The following is a 24,944-nucleotide window of genomic DNA, read 5'->3' as shown; positions in this document are numbered from 1 at the left end:
GCAACTTTCTCGCCCATTCACGCACGAACCAATTCGATTTTATGCCCGAGATTACTACTCTTTTTCCCTTCTAATGTTGGGAGCAACTGGTTAGATCAATCGAGAATTTGGCGTTCTGAAGGATCGCATTCGCGCTCCGTATTCTTGTAATTTTTCTTTTATTGAAGATATTATACCTAAGAGAGAGAGAGAGAGAGAGAGAGAGAGAGAGAGAGAGAGAGAGACACGTGCATATTAAATAATATATGGAAAAAAAATGTTAGCTTTCCATGCCTAAATTTTAGCTATGGTAACTAATATTTTTAAGCTATAGTTTAACGGGAAATTCTCTGTTAAATTATAATTCAAAAATATTAGTTACCACACAGAGCTAAAATTTAGACATGGTACCTAAATTTCAGATGTATACACAGAGAGAATTTTCTCTTAGAATTTACCCTGAAAATAATGCAATGATAATCGTGAGACAATATGATGTGGAAAGAATTTTATGAGAATTTATCTGATTATTATTTATCACAATAAAAATATCTATTACAATAAAATATAAAACAAAGAGAATTTTCTCTTAGAATTTACCCTGAAAATAATGCAATGATAATCGTGAAACAATATGATGTGGAAAGAATTTTATGAGAATTTATCTGATTATTATTTATCACAATAAAAATATCTATTACAATAAAATATAAAACATGTTTGATTAATTTTATTAAACTGCATAGTGAAATTAATCAAACACGTTTTATATTTTATTGTAATACATATTATTTTTATTGTGATAAATAATAATCAGAGAAATTCTCATAAAATTCTTTCTATATCATATTATCCCACGATTACCATGATTTTCGTTGTAAATTCTAAGAGAAAATTTTCTCAGTGTAGGGATACCTGAAATTTAGCTATATATGATAGTTAATATTTTTTTCCGTGATAAATGATTGTGGATATCATTTTTTAAAACTTGTTAAATGCGAATGTAAAGATAAATATACATTTGTAGATTGGAGAAAAAATATTCTTAAGAGAGAAGTAAGATGTTTTAAGAGTTTCACTTTGATGGTTTGTAAATCAGTTTTTATATCAAGTCCTATTTTAACTAAAGGATATTTGAAAAAAGCTTGAACTTAATGTAAAGTAAATCTGAATATATAGAAACGTAATAATGAAACATAATATTTATTTAAAAGCATTGAAATATTATTGAAATAAAAAGAATAATGTATCTAGACATATAACAAATGTAAAATCCAGAAAACAAAATGTTAATTTTTATAATTTGAAAAGAAACAATGAACATATCTCAATATTTTAACTAAAGGATATTTGAAAGAAAAAAAACTTGAACATAATGTAAATAAAAAATCTGAACGTGCATAAAAACGTGATTAATGAAACATAATATTTATTTAAAAGAGAAGATGAAATATTGAAATATATGCATAAAGAGGTATATCTAGACACGTAACTCAGAAAATAATAAATGTTTATTTTTACGGTTTAAAGAGAAACGTATTAAATATCTCACGTAGTCCCGCATTCGCTGCTGTATCATAACGGTGTGCCGGGATAAATGAAATTGAATGGGATTCGCGTCTCCGGCTGTCTCGGTGAAGTGACTCTCTTTCCATTTCTGCTGGCGATCGCGATACGTCGCGCTCGCGCGACGTTTAACATTTAACACTCTGTTTCGCCGTTTCCTTAACATTCTCCTCTCGCGTTCGCCGGTCGCTTCGAAACAATTAACTGTCATATGTACGAGCGAGCGTACGCGCGCGGAATGAAAAGAGGCGCGGAAGCTGGAACGATGATGCTGTTCTCTGGAGCGGCGCCGAAGGCGCTCGTATTATCTTCCTCGTTTCACAGCACGATTGTTATTGTGTCTCGCGAGCGACGCGATGATACTTTCGTTCGTATAGCTGCTTTGAAACCACCGCCTTGATTCGCGCCTGCTGGAGAACGTGATTGCGCTCTAAGAATTGTATGCGATGAAGATTCATTTTTTACAGTAACACATATATTGTCTAGAGTTATCTCTCTCTGTCTCAATCAGATATATCTCTCGTTCATTTTTTTTCGAATGTCTATAAATATTACTTGAATCATACAAGTGACGTCAGAACTTTGGATCTCGTGTGTTCAATAATTTCGGATACGTCTGTCTTGTGAAAAAGTATAGGATATGAGTAATGTTTGCGTTTTTCTTATGCGAAACACGTTCCTCGCGTGCCACGTCGTATCCTTTTCTTCTACCTATACATATACGAAATGTTGGGAAAACAATGCAGAATTTTGAGAAGGCGGATGTTAGTAAATTAATAAGTGATAAATCAGTCGAAAAATTAATCTGGTTTTATTTGGAAACAATTTTGTTAAAATTCGTAATCCTTTTATTTATTTCCTTCATTAAATTATAGGAACGCTACCTTGTTTTGTATCTTATTATGTACGTTACTTCTAAATAACAGCGAAGCGGAGCTCGACGCTGTTAATCTAATTTTTGAATGAGAAAGAGAGACGGATAATTCGTTTAAAACTGTTCCCGTCAAAAGTTTTTTAAAAATTTGTTTCTTGCATTTATTTTGCTTTGTAAAAATGCAAAAATATAATAAAAAAATATATAAGGTAAGAATGCAGAATTTTGAGAAGGCGGATGTTACTAAATTAATAAGTGATAAATCGAAAAATTAATCTGGTTTTATTTGGAAACAATTTTGTTAAAATTCGTGATCCTTTTATTGAAATATAAAAAAATATATTGTATATATGAAAGAGATACATACAAGCTTATTTTTCTACGAGAAAAATGCAATTTTATTCGAATCGCTCAAAAAATAAAAGAAAATTAAATAACGAAAGAAAATCCCTGCGGAGATAATCTCTTTACACAGTCGTCGATCGGTTTTGCGCGACCGCAGCATCGGCCGATCGTGAAATATACCTTTGCGATATTTTCATCTTGCGCGCGGGCCTTCGTTTGTGACACGCGGTTTATTTTGCACCGTTGACCGCACTTTCATTGACGTACGAAGGTTATACGGAGTCCTTGTCGGTCGGTGGAATTCGAAGGGCCGGCCTTGGGATTCTACCTGGTATCGGGCGCGCCGGCCGGTCCTCCAGATGGTGGTGGAGATGAAACAAAAAGAGCCGTGAACGCGCATCATTCGGTCCAGCGATCTCTCCTCTCGCGAAACGCGTTCCTCGCGCTTCTCGTATATCTCTTTTCTCTATGCGAAGCGTTAAGAAAATCTCCAGGGCTCGAAGGAGAGGCCTTCGACTAAACTAGACTACGTGGAAGATGCTTAATCAATGGGGGTCCGAAAGGGGCAAAAGGGGGCATTTGCCCCCTTTGGAATCAGTAAAAAATTAAGCATTTGCTCTCATTTTGAATAAACGGTGGAATTTGCATATTTAATATAAAAAATGAAAATAACAAAAAAATTCAGTTTTAAAAAATTAAGAAAGAACAAAAATAAGAAACAAAAAAAATTTTATCATGCCCCCTTCCTGGAAAAAATCCTGCGGACGCCCACATGTGCTTAATCTATGAAAAAACTCGATCTCGTTCGAGTCGGAAATGATTTTCAGTTTCGGTAATGTCAAGTGACTTAATATTTTCTGTCGGATGCAGCGAACGAAAGATTATTTTATCTCGAGATATTATTCATAGGCTGTATTTAAGTTGGAATTTCGATGAAAGATGAATGAGAGTGAGCGCGCTATTTATTTCCTTCTCAGATCTCTCGATTGAAAGTCTTTTATATTTCTTCTCTCTTTGTAGGAGATATGAAAGATTCTTATTTCTCGTGTCTTACTACTTGTCAATAGGATATTTCGATATATAGATTATATGCGAGCATGTTTTTCCAATTTTTTATTTAGCTTTAAATTCTTTAAATTTTACATGAATTTAATTTTTTTTTATATTTCCATAGAAAAATTTTTTTAAATATTTTAAATATCTTTCTTTTAAATATTAAAATTTTTTAAAAAATATTTCGAAAAAATAAATAGCAATATAATCTTTCCAAACTTTTATCTGCGCATCTGTCACATGACACGTGCGTTCTCCAGAAGCTCAGCGATATTGCGGAAGGTCAAGAAACAATAATGAAGGGCGTCGATCGAAAAGCCGGTATTAAAGCGCGATATAATTAATCGGTCGATTCGGCGCCTGCTCCCGCGTTCCACGCCATCATTGTCGTTTTACCTCGACATACATCGATGCATTCGTGCGCTTATGTGCATTTATCTTGTTGTTTCAGTTAGCAGTGGGCGGGGGTGGTGCTGTGCTGGTGCTTAGCGAGCTTGAAAGCATGGCAGCCAGGCAACAGCGGGAAATCGCTCAGCAAAGGCGCCTCCTGGAGCAGAAAGAGGCCCGCTTAGCCGTGCTTCGAGGCGCACAGGTGAGTCGCATCATTCTCTCCGATCATCCATAAAGAAAAAAAATATTAGTTGCCATAGCTGAATATATATTTTAGCCATCTCTATATTAAACCTAAAATTCAATTATTATTATGCTTGAATTTTAGCTAATTAATATTTTTAGGCTTTTAGTTTAGTAGAGAATTCCTCGTTAAATTATGGTTAAAAATATTGGTTATCATAGCTAAATATTTTAACTATCTCTATATTACACCTAAAATTTAATTATGTCTGAATTTTAGCTAATTATAGCTGATTAATATTTTTAGGCTATAGTTTAGTAGAGAATTTCCTGTTAAATTATGGTTAATACTTCAAATATGTTCTTATTGACACGTGAAAATCGCGCTCAAGCACTTATTTCGAGAATGAAATTTAGAGATACACATGTAGCTGTGATGAGAATTGAGATCGCTGAGAAAATAACAATTTTGATCGAAAGATACGCCTGCACACTTTGACAATTTGGAATCACAATTATCTCCGATAATTTAAATAATTGTTACACGCGTTCTCTCTCTCTCTCTTTCTATTTATATATTTATTTTTTTAAATATCGACGCGCATATAATCTATAATTGCATCGAAATATCCTATTGACGAGTAAGACACGAGAAGAGTCTTTTATATCTCCTATAAAGAAGTAATACAAGGAATTTCAGTCGGGAGATCTAAGAACCAAATAAATAGCGAGCTCACTCTCATTCATCATTCATCGAAACTTCTAACTTTAATATTGCCTATCCTATAAATAATATCTCGTATATCGATGCGAGATAAAATAATTTCGTTCATTGTATCCGACAGGAAATATTAAGTCACTTGCATTATTAAAATTGAAAATCATTTTCGACTCGAACAAGATCGATTTTTCATTGATTAAGCATTTTCCACTTAGTTAGTTTAGTTGAAGCATATAACATTCGCTTCTTTGTCGAGTCCTGGAGATTTTCCTTTCACTTTGCTTAGAGGAAAAGGATATATGAGCATATTTCATGAGAAAAGAGCGCTGGACCGAATAATAATATGCGCCGTGACTCTTTTTGAGAGAATCAGGTCTCTTAGAAAATTAATAAATATATCACATCGAAATCCGGCTCTAGATTACGGTTTTTTTTTTTTTTTTTTTTTTTTCCTGGAAAATTAACTTGTCGATGATGACAGATTTTCAAACATTGTTTGTGATAATTTCACTTTCTATTTCGTTTATCCATCTCTTAATCCAGCATTCATCGCATTAGGCGGATATTCATCATCTGCCAACAATAGTCGTATTAACGTACTGTTTACCCTTTCAGGAGCCAGCACAGCAGGACAGACTCGCTAGATTGAGGCACAAACTGGACCAGCAACAGAGCAAGCTGAATCGACTGCGATTACTCAGATCGCAGACGGATCAGTCGCGTGTCAACAATGCAACATTGAGTAAGTTCATCAGAATTTCTCTCACATTAATCCTTCAGCATTCGATTTATCTGATATTTTGAAAACAAAAGTGTAGAAATTTTTGTGCATTTTTAAAACTCTTTATTACAAGGGTAAAAGTTTACATAGATTTGCATTTATTTGAATTTACCGAGGGGTGTCTCACTGTCGCAATACATGTATTTTTTCTGGAATTACGCATTACTTCGCATTGATTTACAATTTACAAGCATAAAACAATAATAATTTAGACAAGATTAAAACGTCTTAAAAAATAAAAATGATGTTATGACGTTTTTTTAAATATACATTTTACTAAATATTATAATTTATGAAATCATTAATATTTGATATTTAATTTGTTCAGATCCAATCTAATTTTATTTGTATTTTGTGTGTGTTCAAGTCTGTATAAAAGAAATGTTTTAAGTTGATTTTTAAAAATTTCTGAATTTTTTAATCACGAAGGTTAACATTTTTTTGAACTTATAATTGGAAACACGTAACTTTTTGTTATATCTTTATTATAATATAATATTTTAATTTAGGTGTTCCAACTAATATTTGCAATATTAATTTTTAAAAAATATTAATTTTAAATTGTTTGCATAATACATTGGTATTATATGATTTACAATATCTCATAAATTTATTTTTCTTAACACTTCTTTTTATAATTATACTAATTACATTTTTCTTACATATAATTAAACAATACTAATATTTAAATATTGTATTTTATTAAAGAAAAAGAATTAACATAATTACACACATTCCGTCGCTTTATTACTTGTAGAATTATACGGCGCATTACATGGAATTACTTAGAATTCTCGGTAATTCGCAATACATGTACAAATTTTTACAAATTTTGTGAGACATCCTTTGGAATTTACTTTTGCTTATATATATTTTTAAATAAACGATATAATGATCTTTAATCTGTCAAAATCGACAAAACAAATGAAATCGATGAAGAATTAATACTGGGTAGCTCATAACGATATTTTTCGACGGTGATCTATATTTCTCGACAGATATGTAATCAATGTTACGGAAATTACTGGAAAAGCTCTTTCCTGATCGAAAGTTATTACTTTCTTTTACATTACATAAAATAAAAAATTATTTAGATAAAATTATCTAGATAATATTAGAAAAACAAATTTATCTAGATAACCAATTCTCACATTTGTTAGCATTAAAGCTAGACGTAAACGCACTAAATTTAAATCTAATGGTAGGGGAAAAAATTTTGTTTCTTTTTATATGTTTGTCACGCGTTTCTCAAATTGATTGATTTTTCGAGTCTCCCGAAATTTATCGCGTATCTATATATCCCCGCGTTTGCGGCGCGAATTGATATATATGCTGTCAGGCGCCGTACTGTATTCCAATTCGTAAAAGCTAACGCATAGAGCTTGGCGTCTCTCTCACGTGCGCATACCTTGTTAATTGAGCATTGTTCGGATCGTTACATCTATACGGCGTACTGAAAAACGATAACTGCGGTTTGCAATGCGACACGCCGTCGCGATAATAGCTTCGAAAGGAAAGGGCGAAACTCGCTCGCTCGCGCGCTTCGTTACAGAAATTCCCTAACGAGTCGACACGGCAGCGAACCGTAAATTCTACACTTCACAACAATCTTCGAGTAAAAAAAAAGCTATAATGATCCGCGGAGTCTGTATACGATCGTCGCGTTTCATCGCTTTAATAAACGAATGCATTTGCGAGCCTTATGGCGGAATAGAGGAGATTGCTCTTTCAAAAATATTCTCAAAGAACAAAATTATTCATTCTCAAATATTTTGACGTTTTTGATGTTTAAGTAAAAATTATGTATAGTTTCCGCAAACCCGGAAGATTTTGAAGTATTTTTTTATCTAATGTGATATATGACAAAATATTTGTCTCTTACTCTCTCTTTTTGCAATATTTAATTATTTATTAATTTTATAATTTATCACTTGATTTTGTTAATTTTATTTATTATTTATTAGTTATTTATTAATTATTTCTTTATTATAATTATTATTTATTAATATTTTATATTATATTTTGCATTTTAAAATTATTTTGATTCATTTGATATTGAAGTGATAATACATACTTTTATTCTACTGCGCACAAATACTTTTTTCCTTTAAAATAATATTTTGAAATGAGAAAAATTGAAAAATTATGTTTAAATCAATTTTAATTTGTATATAAGAGTTTTTTTTTTCAATGTTATTAGAAGTGGAAAGTGAATATGCAAGTGTTTGCATCTATAATATAAATCCTTCTGATTTCTTACTTCTGAATCTCATCTATCGAATCAGCGATGTATATCTCGTCTTTTTAGCAAGGATCCGCAAAACTTCCTTCAATAATCGCGCAAGATTTATCACTTTTCCTCTTCTCGAAGTCATAGGAAACGCTTTACTTTCAACTTTCGACCCTTTTAATTTGTAATCACGACGCCTCTGACCTGCCCCTTTTGTCTTTCGCAGAGAGCTTTAAAAGTTTAAATAACCAAACTCTCTCGCGCGTTGTGTAATTTGCTATAAGCTCAAATGGGCAAGAAATCTTCCGGCTGGAATAAGGAATTTCCTCGCGTGAACGTATACACTTCCGTATATACGATTTCCCGATGGACTTGAACTAATTTACCCGATGCACCTGGGTTAACCATATATTCGGTCGCTCTTTCGATCGTATTCTTGCGAAATTCTCCATTAATTTTATATGTACTATTATTAAAACGCAATATCAATATGGTATGATTGGCTATGAGAGCAATAGCGCGGTATGTTAGGCGCGGCATGTTTTTAAAAAAATTTTATTTAAAAAATTTTTATTCAGATGTTTCGATACATATGAGACGTACGTTTCGGCTCTTTTTTTGAGCCTTCTTCAGCGCAATACAAAATTAACAGCGCATGAAATAACATTAAACAATAATATATGGATTGGATTCGGTAAATTTAAGAGACCGCATGTTGGGGTGCAGTGAATGTCAAAGTGGTGCTCCGTTTCTTGACAAATATCCATAAATTATATTCTATGTGGCTGTATCTGAGGTTAAGGAATGTTATTACCAATGGGTAATTTACAATAATTGGGGTACAATGTGTAAGTACTAAAAATAACTCACAGAAATAACAACTTGGTAGCCATATCCGCAAAGCACCCATCAAAATTCGAATTAGACTTCGATTCGACCGCAAAGCGAGGTGGTAATGTACTAATCCATTATCTCGACCATACAGCGAATGATCTCGAGAGTGACAAATTTAATATGTAGATGTTTAGAGTTAACCCAAACGGTAGCAAACAGTACACTAAACATAATAAATATCTAAAAAAGGTCGACAAAGACCCTAAAAATGTAATAAACATAATATAAAAAGCGTGTGTTGACATAAATTGGCAAGCCATATAATCCTACTGTAAAATTAACAAGTAAATTAAAATAAAATTTCTTATGAAGTAAGATTTATACAACAATGAGAATAGCTTCAAAATGAACACAATTATCGCATTATAGTTACTTATAATTATGCAACTATGTCGACACTGTGTGTTGTTTTAATTATATTTTAGGAAGTTTATTAATTAAAGTTGAATAGATATCTGGCAAAAGTTCTGTATCCGTTTGTAAATTTATGCTATTTTCTTGTCTCTTGATGAACAACATTTCAGAAGTTAATCGCTTTGTTAATATGGGTTCTTTGTCTAATAATTGCACATCATCCCATTTAAAATCGTGGTCAAATTACTCTGATGCATAATTCCAAGTTTTTTTGATGATAACGTGGACCCATACCGCGCCTAACATACCGCGCTATTGCTCTCATAGCCAATCATACCATATTGATATTGCGTTTTAATTTAAGTAGAGCGTTCGAATGATAATTTTCTTTGTCATTTACTATTATTAAGTTCGATATATAAACACGAGAGTCTAACATCGGATATTTAAATATAATGCTCGGGAAAAAAATGAAATTTGAAATATTAAAGCCGAGGGGTGTCTCACTTATCACAAAATTTGTACATGTATTGCGAATTACCGAGAATTCTAAGTAATTCCATGTAATGCGCCGTTTAATTCTGAAAGTAATGCGACGGAATGCGTGTAATTATGTTAATTCTTTTTTTTAAATAAAATACAATATTTAAATATTAGTACTGTTTAATTTAGCAAGAAAGATGTTATTAGAATAGTTATAAAAAGAAATGTTAAGAAAAATAAATTTATATATGATATTGTAAATCATATAATACCAATATATTATGCAAAACATTTAAAATTAATATATTTTTTTTAATTAATATTGCAAATATTTAATTGGAACACCTAAATTAAAATATTATATTATAATAAAGATATAACAAAAAGTTACGTGTTCCCAATTATTATAAGTTTAAAAATTTTTTAAATTCAGAAATTTTTAAAAATCAACTTAAAACATTTCTTTTATATAAACTTGAACACACACAAAATACAAATAAAATTAGATTGGGTCTGAACAAATTAAATATCAAATATTAAATGATTTCATAAATTTTATAATATTTAGTAAAATATATATTTAAAAAACGTCATAACAACATCATTTTTACTTTTTAAGATGTTTTAATCTTGTCTGGGTTATTATTGTTTTATACTTGTAAATAAATGCGAAGTAATGCGTAATTCCAGAAAAAATGTACATGTATTATTGCGACAGTGAGACACCCCTCGATTAAAGCGTTCTTCAGCTACGTTAAGCGATCGCGAATGTTAAATCGTAGAGACGCCCGAAGATAAAAAACCATAGTTTCCCCCATTTTCTCGATCCATTTTCGTAGATCGGCGATATTTCGACGGCAATCCATCTGGTTTCGGTTGAAACGATAAGGGAGATTTATCTTGTCTTCGCATTGGAAGGTACGATTAATCTTCAGTATCTCGAGCCCCGACGACATCGAGCGTATACTCGACACAAGCTATCCGAGGGGGGATACTCTGTATACCTATATAAAATGAAATCCAAATACACAAACCGAGGAACGGTTTAAAAACGGTTCGCGTGCTCCTCGCTATTCAGCGGCCGAGAATCATCCCCTCGGAAAATAAATTGGAAAGATCCGAGACGCGCTTCACTTTTATAGGAATGCAATCGCGCAGAACTCATCCGCGGTCGCACATCGCCGATAAATCATTCTCCGGAGCGCCGAAATATTCGATATAAACGTCCGCGAAGAGCCGAGAGAGAATTGGCAACGAAAAGTGAACCCCTCCTTAATTCGTTAACGTCACTTTATTTATCGAGCTGCGCGAAATCGGTCCCCGGCCTTCCATCACGTTTTATTTGTCATCGAGATGAAGTGATTCACATTGTAAGAGGGAGAGAGAGAGTTGTGTGTTGGCACAACTACTTATATACATATAGAAGAGTAAATATCAACAGAAAAAAAATTAATCGTTCAATTTCACAATAGAGGAAGGGAAGGGAGAGGAGAAATCGAACAAAATCTGCGCCGGTGGTCGCCCTCGCTTGAACAAATATCAATTTCGCTGAGCAAATTACGCGTTGATGCGGCGATCAATTATATGTCGCAATAATAACAATCGCGAATTGAATCAACTGGTTGCGTCATTGATCGGAGCGATTTGTTTGATCGCTCGGTATCTGTTCGAACGAGTTTTCGTACGTGCGCCAATCTCTCCTTCGTTCGACTCTCCGAGTAACTTTTTTTTTCCCTTCTTCTCTCTTTTTGTTCGTCAGCGCGGAATTCGCGCACTGATCGAAACGCGGACGCTCCCTTTTACCTTTCGTATGTATATGCACACATGTGTTGCGCGATATTGGCCCTGACACGCAACACGTGTGTGGCCACACCCAGCGGAACACAGGCATATATATACCAAGGCTTGTCGTAATTTTTATGACCCAATCCTCCTGGAACGCTTGTCGAGGGATAGGCCGAGTTTTTTTTTTTTTTTTTTTTTTTTCCCCCCCATTGTCAAATGTCACTTAATACGCGAGTATCACGAGTATATAGCGATTTGTGTTTTTACAGAGCTGAAAGCTAAACGTTACTTTACGCTTTAATACAATATAAAAAAAACTATCGAAAATGTTTTTACCATCTACTCAATATTTCAATATTAATATTTGCAGCGAGCAAAAATTGTTACGATCACTTTCCTAATTCTGCTAAAGTACACTCGAGTGCTTTACATCTTTAGTGTAAAATATTAAAGAATATAAAAGAAGTAAAAAGTGTGTAAATATTTGCATAAGTATAAAACTGACCGTAAAATATTCCGTCCAGATACATTCTTGTCTCTCTCTTTTTTTTTTTAATAATAAGTAACGTTTTACGATCAATTTTCTGCGGAAAATGTTCGACGGAATTAAAAAAAACCTTAGAAAACTACGAGAGTTACAGAATTTAGATGAGTACACGGGAATACTGGGGTAAATATTTGATATTTTTGTAAAGAAAATGTTGTACACACTTTACAAATCGTAGATAGAATATCGGGCATCGGGTATATTGAAATTCCGGACAGTTAGTTTGCAGACCAGTTTCCGACGTATGACAAGCCCGCGTATATGCATTTTCATAGCGGATTTTCTCGTCGTTTGACGTTGCGTTTTGCATGCATATATCGGTGTTGGTAAATTTGATCAGTTTTGCATACCTCGCGTCTCGAGTACTTGCGAGCTTTCTCTGTGTCAGCACTCCGAAAACGATTAGAATTATAAAATATATTGCATGAAGATGAAATAAGGGCAATATAAACAACGATTCGACACATTTTTCCATCAATTTCAACGTTTCAAATCAAGTTGTCCGAATGTTTTCGAAAGAAAATTGAGGCTTTTTGATTAATAATTCTGAATAAATGATAAAAATCATTTCGAAAGCTCGCGCAAGCTCGTTTCGCTTCTGCAGCTTGCACATTTTGCCCAATAAATAAATATTGGATATTTTGCATTTATCAATAATATAATTATAACTGTATTCTCGGGACCAAAAGTTTATAACTTTTTTGTATTTATGGAGAGACAAATATACGATATATTTAGAGATTTTTTTGAATACCTACATATAACTTTTTCGAAAAGAAAGAAATTTATTTGAAATGGAAACAAATATATAGATGAACAAAAAGAATGCAATATAGTTTAGACCACGAGGTGGATTTTTTAGCGTTGCGAAAAAGCTTGTATTCTATTTAAAAAAAAAATCTCAAATATGAACTTTCGCAATCTTGCAAGTTTTGATTGTGCCGAGAATTTTCAATGCAACTCACTCGAAAATCGTACAAATGAACTAACGTCGCATGTCGCATACATACATACATACATTAAAATCTCAAGTTATTCGCTGCAATCTTTAGTGGTGTTTGTTCGCTCACTCAGTTAGGGACTCTTCTCTTGAACGCGCGCGAACGTAACATTTCCATATACAATGGAATATCCGTATATGGGTGGGACGAGGGGACGACAGGGGGAGGAGGGATTGACGTGGAGAAATTAAATATTATCGCGATGTCGGGCGTGTGAATGCCGGGTGAAATTCTGAAGCGGGTGCGACATGTCATTTGCCGTGTGGTGCATTTATAGCAACGACGTGGATGCATCTATTGTTTAACGGCATCGCCTCGCTTTTCCTATATAGGTGCACATATTTGCGCGACACGGGTTCGTTCGATCGCACGCGCACCGGGGATGTTGAAAATGTGCACGTGTTATTTATTTCTGCTCTCTTCGGCGGGAAAAGGGTCGATACTTTGGCGAGGGATTGTATAAAGGTTAATAAAAAAAAAAAAAAAAAAAAAAAGAGTACAAAAGTTTTTCCACGAATATGCTGCCCCTCGTCAAAACGAGTCGTGAAATTCGTTGTCGGCTTGGAAAATGGAAATCTTTCGCAGATTTTCAAATTTTCACTATTATTGCGACGATGTCATTCGGGATGTTAATGTCGAAACGTTAAATCGGGCAGTAATTCATTTCGCTCTCTCTCTTTCTCTCTTTGTTATTGTTTCTTTATAATTAGCAGTCGCAAATAAAACAATTATAACTGTTCGTATAGTATATTTTTTGCATGTCGGTACTTTTGTACTCTTTAATAAATGTGTATTAGTATTTGTTCGATTTTGAAATAATGAAAATGGTCATAATATTTTCGGAAACGCAAAACTATAGGAGCATTTTCGAGATATTTTGTTTTGATTTACATTGCTATTTTCATCCTTATATACCGCGGCCATTTATTCACGCATTTGCATTACAAATAAGATAAGAAAGAAAGAGGACAAGGTATACAATTTGCACTTCATTATGTATATTCATCTAATGAAACTTTAATGAGAACGGATAAAACGTGCAATGATATTCGAAAATAAAAGATAGTATCCAACGAACGCGAAAAAAAAGTATAATAGCTTTTATGTTTCTTCGATATTTTCACTGACAAGAGTAAGAGTCGCTTCCCCAGATCAGGTGTGGAGAATCTGTTATTAAAATTAAGATGGTACGTATACGTACATACAAATATAAGGCAAGAAAAAGATAAAGAGTGCGAAGGGAACCCCGTTTCCGGTATAAAAAGACTCTCAGAAGGCATTCGGTGGTCGCAAAATTTCCTCTGAATAGACTGACATTCTCGGAAAACGAATTCAAGGAACATTCACGAAAAAGTTGAACGCCCCTCGATACTTTAGCAAAAATATATTCGCTTCGCGGAATACTTTATGTGTGTATATGCTCAAGTGGCATGCATAATGAGAGATATTTGAGTTTGTTGGAAAGACTGGCAAAACGATTGGCTTTCATACGAAAAGCTCTCTCGTATTTTCCCATCGGTTTTCCCTCGTTCTCTCGCAGATGCATATTAAAACTAACTCATATATAGTTCAATTACTTCGAGTGTTTTTGCTGGAAACTTAACGGTTGACTGATTTCGCTTTATTGTTTAATTTGTTTCTGCTTTCTAGTAATGAAATACATCTTTGTGGAGATACATTTGTATTTATATATGTTAACTTTTCGTTATATTTTCATGTAGAATGAATATGACAAACGCGATCAATATTTGATCAAATCAAGGAAGCGGTTCTCCGCTCTTCCCCTAAAATTGAGATAAAGGAGAATAATAAATGTCAATTAACTGTAATTGATGAGACTTCAGATATGATTAATCGTTTAATTTAACATCAAAATTTTTGCTAAATATTATTAAGTTTAACAGCAGTTCTCTATTGTTTTAATACTTTTTTGGATTCTGCCTGTAGGTATAGAAAGACAGACACGAGATAGACTGTTAAAGTTAATCGGCGTTTGTGAAATTGGTTCTAAATTTAATTTAATTACGGTCAAAGTTAAACTACGCGGAAGGAATCAACCCTTGACCCTTTTATCCTTTATTCCTTTTATATGCAAAATACCTACAAAATCGCCCACTAGTCACATAGACATTCTACACTGTAAAAAAATTTAGTAAATTTACACAAATAATAGGTGTAAAAATTACATGATTAGTCTTGTAAATATAAGAAATCATGTAATTTTACAGAAATTATGTAATTCCACAAAATTATGTAGATTTATCTTTTATTATGTAAATATATCTTCTTTTATGGAAACTTACGAAATAATATGATATTTTAAAGATTTTATGCGTAATTATCTAAATTTTTGTAATATTACTCAATACAACAGTAATATTCTATATATCGTGTTTAATAATATGTTTAATAATAATATGTTTAATAATATGTTTAATAATACAATTATAAAAAATTTTTTATATTATCGTTTTATAATTTTACATACATATTGTAAATTTACTTTTGCAATCAGCTTAATTACAAATGAAGAAATTAATTTTACTTGTATATACTGCAAATTTACAAACGCGTGGAAATTTACAACTATTATAGTGGATCTTAAAATTACCCACTATAATAGTTGTAATTTTACACAAAATTTTTTTACAGTGTAGCGCAACCGCATTTATATACTGAATTTGTATTTTTTTCTTAGCATAAATGAAACTCTGACATATAATAATGTTATTCATTAATTAATTATATGTTTAATAAATTAATTGGTAAATTTATATATTTTTTATATCACCATTTTTTTGTGTCATCACTTTTTTACGCAGAGTTCACAGATTCTATGAATATGCCAAATTTTTTTCCCTCCATTTCTTCCTTTTAACGCCACGTTTACGTGTTGCTTTAATCGATTCGCAAATTTATTGCCATATAAGTGAACACGTGCGGATCGATCCATGCCAATTGGCAAAAGTGCCGATCTGCATACCGATGATTTTAACGCACTGCGATAAACAACGCAAGAAAAAAGTCAAGTCAAATCATTTATACGCGATGCGTTAAAACCGACTGACTCTTTAATTCACAGCTCTGAAATTGCAGCATCGTTTTCAACGCGCGCAATATTGATAAAAAGTTTAATATACTTTAATCGATTCTTTTTCTAATTCTTTGAAAAATTTTTATCATAAATCTTTACGGTTAATAGAGACAATATATTTTTGGAAAAATTATAAAAATTCATATCGTTAATTATATTTCGCTAGGAATAAAAAAATTACAAGGCGAATTTTTTTCTCTAAATATCCTTAATTAATTACTTGTCTTAGCAAGATTATTAAATATATAATTAATTAATGAGTCACATTTCATTAATCATTTTATTTTATTTTTTTTTATTTTAACTATTTTTTGTTCTTCTCAAAGAATTAATCGAGGTATATAGTAATTAAATATACCGATCATTTTCGGCGAAATCTTAGCGATTCGGTGAGAATCGAATGTAATCTCGGGGATTCTCGGTTTCGTATTAATTAGTATTACAATGGCCAGTTTCGGCAACGGAGATTCGCGCGGCTGCAAAATAATGAAAGACCATAATAAAGGGTGTTGTTCTTGGATAGATCAGACAGTACTCAGAGATACGAGCGGGTACCAATCCAGAATTCGATAATGGAATTCTAGGTCAGAGCAGATCGCTCTGTACTGGCCAATACGGAGTTCCGTGTAGCAATATGTGGTTGGTTTAGCGGTCCATCGCGCGCGTATAATAACTTTCTAATCTGATACGAACTATCTGATACGAACGAGACGCTGTGTTCTCCACGAGACGCTTAAGATATACGTCGACGGAATTCAGGAAAGTATATATATCGCTCTCGGGGAGGTCACCCGACGATGATTAATGCGCCTGTTAATACGACGTCATCCTCCTGGCACGTAAACGTTGGCCAGTGTTGGGCGCAGACAGGGTGTATACCCCGAGGACGACAATTTATGATATTGAATGTCAAAGGCTGAACGCGTAAAAGGATATCTCGTTCATTTCAACGTATACATATATATACATATACCGTATAATAATTCAACGATAAAACTGTCCTAATTTTTTAAAAATTAAAAAGAAATTTTTGTAATGCCTCGTATACTTTATATTTAGTTTACGCGTTTAAGTTTTATTAAATTTTGTTTAAAAATTTCGCACCCGATTAATCGTGTATTTAATTAAAAATGTACGAGGCGCCAGATTATTCAGTATAAAATCAGATGTAAAATCACAAGGTAATATTTTTTTTAATTACACTAGTTTACAAAAAAGCCATTTTTTTGAATATTAAACTTTAATTATTTCGGAAACTTGCTGACGTGCTGGTGAAAATTGGCTTGCGGCATCCTTTTCAGCATCCAAGAAACTTTTTATATTTAAAATACTTTTTGGCTGTAAACTAGTGTTATCTAAAATTATCAAACAAAGTATCCACAAAATATTCCAGATCATTTTCGATATTTACATAAGAAACACAATAAAAATGTGTTATCTTCCACAAAATATATATCCTTCATTCTTATTATTCTGCATATTTTCTTGTTATATATATTCTTCATTATTACTCTTATTTATTCCTATTTTATCCTCTTAATCTGTTCTTTCGCAGCCTCCGATCTGGACTGCATCAGAGCCCTGTTCAATGAGAAGGAGAAGGAGCTCTCGCTGGCGGTGGCGAAAGTCGAGGAGTTGACGCGGCAGCTGGAGGAACTCCGGGGTCGTCAGAATGCTCCCGCCGGTGGTGGAAGCGCCGGCAACGTCGGGGGCGGTCTCGCGGGTGCCACCGGCAACGGACACCTGGCCACCCCGGCTAGCGCCGAACTGGAGAAACTCAGGAGAGAGCTTATGGTAAGCTCCCGCCATCGATTCTCCGTCTCCTGAGAGCCGACCGCGCTCGCTACGGGAGTATCATCGTATTTGTCCCAATTTCGACCGTAATCAACCATAAAATACGCGTTCCAGTTATGAACGAGTGGCTCGGAGTTGCCGAGAAATGGATGTAGAAAGTTTAATTGGTAAAACGTAAAATGTTCAGGGGTCGTTAAAAAGAGATATTTTACTTTTGCGCTATATATTCCATGAATACTTGAATAGAATCTATTTAAAGCGTTTATTTATTCCTGCCATCTTTTTCCGATATATAAAGATGATTTTTTTTAACAAACTTATATTTTACTATTATTTTTCTTGTAATTTATAATTATACAATATAATTGTTGATCTTATATTTATGAATACATGTTGATGATTAAAAATAATCTTCTTGATTTGTGCACAGTATCGCAATAAGATGAACGAACAGCAAAACCAGGTGGTGTCCCAACAACGTCAGGCTCTGGCTCAACGGCAGGCCGAGATGGCATCGATAGACGCGCGAATAGCTCAGCTCCAAAGTCGTCTCCAGCGCAAGAGAGCGTTAAATCAGCGGTTGGCGCATCAGCTGGGTCCTAATGGAAGCGGTGGCGGCGGACGTGGCGTCGTCGGCGGCGCCAATAACGCAGGATTCCCAGACACGAAGCTCGACGGCTTTAACAGCAGCAGCAAGCTGAGGCCGACCGGCAACATCGCCGCGATCGAGCCGTACTCGCACATACCGAACGACAACGATTTCAATCTGAACAAAAACGACCCCAAGTACCAGACACTGCCGTACAACACCAAGTTCACGGTGAACTTCAAGACCATAGAGGACGACGTGAACAAAAACAAGATACAACACTCGGCGAGCGCCTCCCAGTTGGGACAGCGGCCGACCTTTCAGCAATACGGACACCAAATCGTTCACAGTCAGTCGCAATCGCACATTCAGGGTGAGTACTTTTACATTTTAGCACAGTAACTGTAACTCTCTGAACGATTTTTAAAGTCGATTCTTATCTAAAGAAAATATATAGTTTTGGAATAATTTAAATTAATTGGATCTAGTTGTTTTATATCGCATTTTCAATGATAATGCGGTATTTATTCATTATGTAAATTTTATTCAGAATATATGTATTAACGCAGCGCACGCGCATACATATTAAACAATTATTTATAATGATTAAAATTGATATTTATAATGATTAAAATTGATTAAGATATATATAAATAACTTATTTGTCATAAAAATTAATTTCTTTATAAGTGCTTGTAAATTAATAGCCTTCGTATTATTTAATCAGTATCATATTAGTGCGATTTGACGTGAATTTAATGTGTCTAAAATGTTTAGGGCAATCTCAATTATTAGGAAGCAATCAGCAGCAACAGCAGCAGCACAATCAAAATCTCGGCAATCAACCCGCGATTCAATCGAGTTGCGCCTACAATAATAACAATAACAACAACAACAATAATAATAGCAACAATCTCATCAGTAACGCGCATAACTTTAGTCCGGACAATCTGTCGCAAGGTCTTCGTCTTCATCAGAGCCATCAACAGCAACAACAGACACAGCAGCACCAAAATAACAATGCCCAGCAGAAGCAACACAATGTGACTAGCATCGGCGGCGCATCGACGACATCGAATGTCGTTGGTGTGACCGTTCCGTCGATCGCACAAGCCGCACAGAACTCGCATCGGAATCTACAGCAGACCGTAGGTGGACATCAGAAACCAGTATCGAGCGTGGCGCCGAGTTTTTCCGTCAAGTCGCAGATCTATCAGACTTCCTCGACCAAGATTCATCCGGTGATGCCGCAAACGTTGAGTCTATTGGGTCGCGGACACAACAATAACAATAATAACGCGGCGCAGAACTATATTAGCAACAATCAGCAGCAAACAGCAGTGAGCACGCAGCTACAATCTAGTGTCGGAAATCAAGAAGCAAATTACAGACACGGTTACTCTGCTGCCCAACAGCAGCAGCAGCAGCAACAACAACAGCAGCAGTATCCCAATCAGACGGCTAGTATTCACGCGTCCTCGCCGGCAGCCGTCTATCAAGTTCAGAATTCGAATCTCGCCGGCTTTCACGGCACCGTCGCGACGACTTTCGGCAATTCTTCCCAAAAGTACAACCAACCCTCGCAGGTATCGAACTCTAACGATCTCGTACAGAATCAAGATCAGAACCAGGTATTGAACAGTCAGAAGGTCAAGTTCGAGCCGGGCAAGAGTCAGGAGAAGTTTGAGCACGCATTACCATCCAGTAATAAACATGAACAACAGCAACAACAGAATAGGTACGATCAGAATCTCACGAGTAAATACGAGCCCCAACAACAGAGCGGTAAGCATGATCCGGTCGGAATTCAAACGAAACACGAGCAGCATCTGCACAACGTTAAGTACGAGTCCGGTTGCCAGAATTCGCAACAGTATGGCAAACACGAACAACAACAACAACAACAGCACGAAGGAAGATTGCCGAACAAGTACGAGAGCAGCGGTCAGAGCAAATTCGAAGCGGCGTCGACCAAGTATGAGCAGAATTCCGCAACGAAGCATGCGGTCGATCACGTAATCGCCAAGTTCGAGATTCCCGCGAAAACGCCGTACGAGTTTGACAACAGGCCGACGAACAAGAACAATGAGAGCGAGAGGAAGAATTTCAATGAGTCGCGAATGGAGGATAAGACAAAGCCGGCATTGCCGCCAAAACCGAGCAAACCGAATCCACCACCAAGACTGACTCATCACGAGAAGATCGATGTGCCGTCATCCGAAGGCATCAGCGAGTGCAAGATGACCAACGCGAATCTCAATTCAAGGTTTGTATACTTTCGATTTTGAACTGAAGATGAGAAATAATTTTTTTATGATTAAAACACTTTTTCCAAACTGCCTTAAATTTATATTTTTAAGAAGACTAATAATATTAAGATGAAAGAAATGAATAATATTCATTATCATTGAATGATATTATTCATTCGTCGATTAATTTGATTGGTAAAGGATTAGATAATTAATCGGATATATAATAGACTTGAAGTTATGAAATTATAATTATTTTTGTATTAAACTTCTCTCTTCTTTAGTTAAAACGTATCTGTGCTGGTTATGTAATAATGCTTCTCTAATTAATTACCGAGAATAATTTTCTAGATCTAATTAGATACACCCATTTGAAAGAGACTTTTTTAAAAATATAAATGGGAATCATGTTAATTTCATTTTACATCCAATTAATTAAACAAACTAATATAGAATTTTAGACATTATATAATACAAAAGCTTCGCATCGTGTTAAAAAATTACACATTATTCACTTTTAATTAAAACATAATTTTTCGTTATTTTTCTTTTATCATTCGGTGAAATATTTTGTATACATGTATGTGTGTAAAAGAACTTCTCGTACATGTTACAGTTTAGGCAGGCGCGTGACAAGTTTTATAAATCCTACCCTTTACACTCCCGCCTCCTCCCAGAAGGGGAAAGTTACGAGGTCGTCGAGAAATTCATCGTCGAGCGATTCGCGCGAACTCAAACTGCGGAATGACAAAACGATTACCGGGTTAATTATAAATGTTAATTAGTTCGCGATCGATTTGGCGAGTGAATCGAAACCTCTCTCTCTCTCTCTCGAATAATAGACACCGAAATAGAACCGCTCTCAGTGTCCGCGGAGACGACGCGCGGGCTATCCTCTCTTCAGTGTTCACGAGTTCTCCGAAGTTGGTTCGCCACACAGTGATACGCGGGATCAACATTCGAGTCAACGATTTCGATCAATTGCGGGACGATCCTCAATTACGCGGCCATTAACAGTAACAGTAATATCCGTCTATTGGATGGCCGAGCTCTTCTGATAGACAGATTGAGCGACAACTAGATCGCGACCTTTATTTATGTCCTTTGCGATTTTGCATGCCGCCGACCGATTCATCGACGCGCTCGTTTCGGATTCGAAAAATCTTGAATGGGATTCCGGCATTGCAAATTATATTCGGTTTCCCTTTCGTCGCGGTGAATAAAAAATCGTAAGTCTCAGATATAATTAATTTACACGCAATTCGATTACTTATATTTTATTATCATCGATTCTGTCCTGGGCTTCTTATAATAAGACTTCTGACAGAAGTGTCAGAAGTTATTATATGTTCATTAATTATTTTAAGTAATTTTAATTAATTCTTTGAATTAATATTATTTAATAGGACGAAAATAAGATAATTATTCATCAATTTCTTTAATTATAACTCTGTCAATCCATGTAATCCATGTAATGATAACGTTAATGCTTACTGAGTTTTTAATTTTATAAATCTCGTGTACAGGTCAGATAAGGACGAGGATATACCGCCAATTCCCACGTCGGAGCCGCCGGAATCTCCCACGGAGACACAGCTGGCAAATCATCAAATCATCAAGGCTCGGCCGCTGACTCTGAAGAAGGCACCGATATCGGAACAGCCTAGGCTAAGATACAAATCCAATGTTCACGTATCGATAAATCGACGGATTGAAATGCCCCCGGCCTTCCTGTTCCCGGAAACGGAAATCCCGGCGGATCTTATGCAGACCGAGCAACAGCAGCAGCAGCATCAACAACAAGTTATCGATACTACGGACAATTGCAAGAGCTCCGTTATAGGCGACGATATCGGAGACGGCGAGAGATTGGAAGAGGCGGATATCATCGATGCTCTGAATGTCATCAACATCGAGGATAAGCCGTCGAAGATGAAGACCGATTCGGAACTGGCTGGCGAGGTAGAAATAGACGGAGGCAAGATATCGGAGGTAATGAGGAGGAAGAAGGGAAATCTCAAGTCGTCGAGCACGACAGGAAGCGGAAGCGGCAAGGTCAATCTATCCAGGAGGGTGTCGTTCGATCCGTTGGCGTTATTACTCGACGCTAGTCTCGAGGGAGAGCTTGAGCTCGTGAAGAAGACCGCGAAGGAGGTTGCCAATCCGAGCTCCGCCAACGATGAGGGTATCACCGCTCTGCACAACGCTATATGCGCCGGTCATCTCGAAATCGTCAAGTTTCTTGTGGAATTCGGCTGCGATGTCAACGCCCAGGACAGCGATGGATGGTAAATGGAATGATAATTATTTTCAGTAGTTGCGTAAAAAGCAAGTACCCCGCACTAATCTTATGTGGAATGGATTTCGGTTAAAATAGCTGATTTTTTCATATGTTGTAGCTTATGATCTGTTGAACAAAAGATTCAATAGTTTCAAAGCTAAATAATGGACAATTATTGAGTTACAGCCAGTCAAACAGTTCGTAAAACCCGAGTTTTTCATATTTGACTGATTGAAATTAGTAACTGTTTAGATTATTTAGCTTTGAGCCTGTTACATTTTTTGTTCAGTAGATCATAAGCTGCAACATGTGAGAAAACCAGCTGATTTTATCGGAATTCAATTTCATCTAGGATTTCACATAAATTCAAAAATTACGCACTAATCCTATACAATATACAAAATTGAATCTTATAGTGCAGGGTACTTTGATAGAACTATATATATAATGTTGAAGAGATTGACTACACAATTTTTTCCAGTATTTTTAAGAGAAGATTAATTTCACAAAATCTGTCATTAAAATTAATAAGATTATGATATAAGAAAATATAGGGTGTATGAAGTTGGCACCCCTATGTTATGCTATCATAGTTCTGTTAAGAGTTCTGAGTTAAGCCTACGGCACACGGTACGATTTTTCGTACTGGATTTGATAAAATTTAGTAAGATATTAGAAATGCTGCATTCTGATTGGTGCATTTTTAGTATGTTACTAAATCTTATCAGATCCAGTACGAAAAATCGTACCGTGTGCCGTAGGCTTTATTTAGAACCATAGGAAGAGTTCTTGATAATTTTTAGAAATAGTTTCGGTCATTACGATAACGAAAATCAGTTTCAAAAAATAGGGGTGCCAACTTCACATTTTTTTACACATCGAGTTCTAATATAGTTTTGAGCAAAGTTTTAAGGTTCTTTTATGTATATATACATAGTTCCTGATTATTTTTTAAAAGAGTTCTGCAATTTTTAGATAAAAAAACGTACCTATTTTAGAAATATCCTCGATATTGAAAGTATGTTTGTTATCTCTATAAAAATTGCAAAACTCTCAAAAAACAATCAGCAACTATGTAACTATTAACCAATTTAAATTTACTCACCTCACGGTTGCTCCTTTGTTGCCCGATGCCTCCCCGGGCCTCCTTCTCGTACAAGTTTCGAAACACTTGCATTCGCGTTATTTTTTTTCGTTCGCGACGCGCGGCGACGTCCGGGTTTTAGCTATCACAATCTTCGTCGCGTTTCGGTAAAACGCGAGACTCGCGAGAGCTTATTCGCGCGCGACTAAAACCGAAGCTCCATTTTCGCGTCGCCGCTTTTTCCAAGACCTACTTTTCGCAGGGGCTTATCGAACGAAGATGATCAAGAGAGCGACTTCGCCGCAACGCACTGAAGTCGCCGAAGGACGCAAGCGAGACGAATATTAAACGAGATTCACGGCCGACGAGATCAGTCTCGCGCGTGCGACGCGATCGGATTTATATGATAATTAACCACCAAAGACGCTAATTAATACACTCGTCCTTTCGCGGACCGGCAAGAAGCGCGCGACCATTGATCACGAAGAATCGAAGAAGAGCACTGGAGGTGGAGCTGGACTGGCACTACCAGGTTCGGAACGCGCAACGATACGTCGCGCCGAGTCGTAGTGGTGGAGCATTGTAGGGATCGCGACGTGGGAGCTCGGCGAATCACGTCGCGACTACATACCCCCACCACTACGACCTGATTCGCTGAACCTCGCAT

General features: G+C 35.4%; 1 protein-coding gene across 9 annotated transcripts in view; it reads left to right on the top strand.

The window, feature by feature from the left end:
• Window positions 1-24,944, top strand: part of LOC145943654 (uncharacterized) — an 86,294-nt gene that overhangs the window by 57,750 nt on the left and 3,600 nt on the right. For 8 of the 9 annotated variants that reach the window (XM_083051342.1, XM_083051350.1, XM_083051347.1 and 5 more), the window contains 6 exons: window positions 4,269-4,409; window positions 5,727-5,853; window positions 17,836-18,074; window positions 18,505-19,036; window positions 19,441-20,929; window positions 22,439-23,200. In XM_083051342.1, coding sequence (XP_082907468.1) covers window positions 4,269-4,409; window positions 5,727-5,853; window positions 17,836-18,074; window positions 18,505-19,036; window positions 19,441-20,929; window positions 22,439-23,200 — 3,290 coding nt within the window. The remainder of the gene's footprint in view (window positions 1-4,268; window positions 4,410-5,726; window positions 5,854-17,835; window positions 18,075-18,504; window positions 19,037-19,440; window positions 20,930-22,438; window positions 23,201-24,944) is intronic. The other variant, XM_083051343.1, reaches the window with a different exon arrangement.

This window comes from Prenolepis imparis, unplaced genomic scaffold (genome assembly GCF_030444845.1).
Source record: "Prenolepis imparis isolate NDT839.2.m4 unplaced genomic scaffold, iyPreImpa1.0 SCAF_12, whole genome shotgun sequence".
Lineage (NCBI taxonomy): Eukaryota > Metazoa > Arthropoda > Insecta > Hymenoptera > Formicidae > Prenolepis > Prenolepis imparis.
This window is presented reverse-complemented; position numbering and strand designations above follow the sequence as displayed.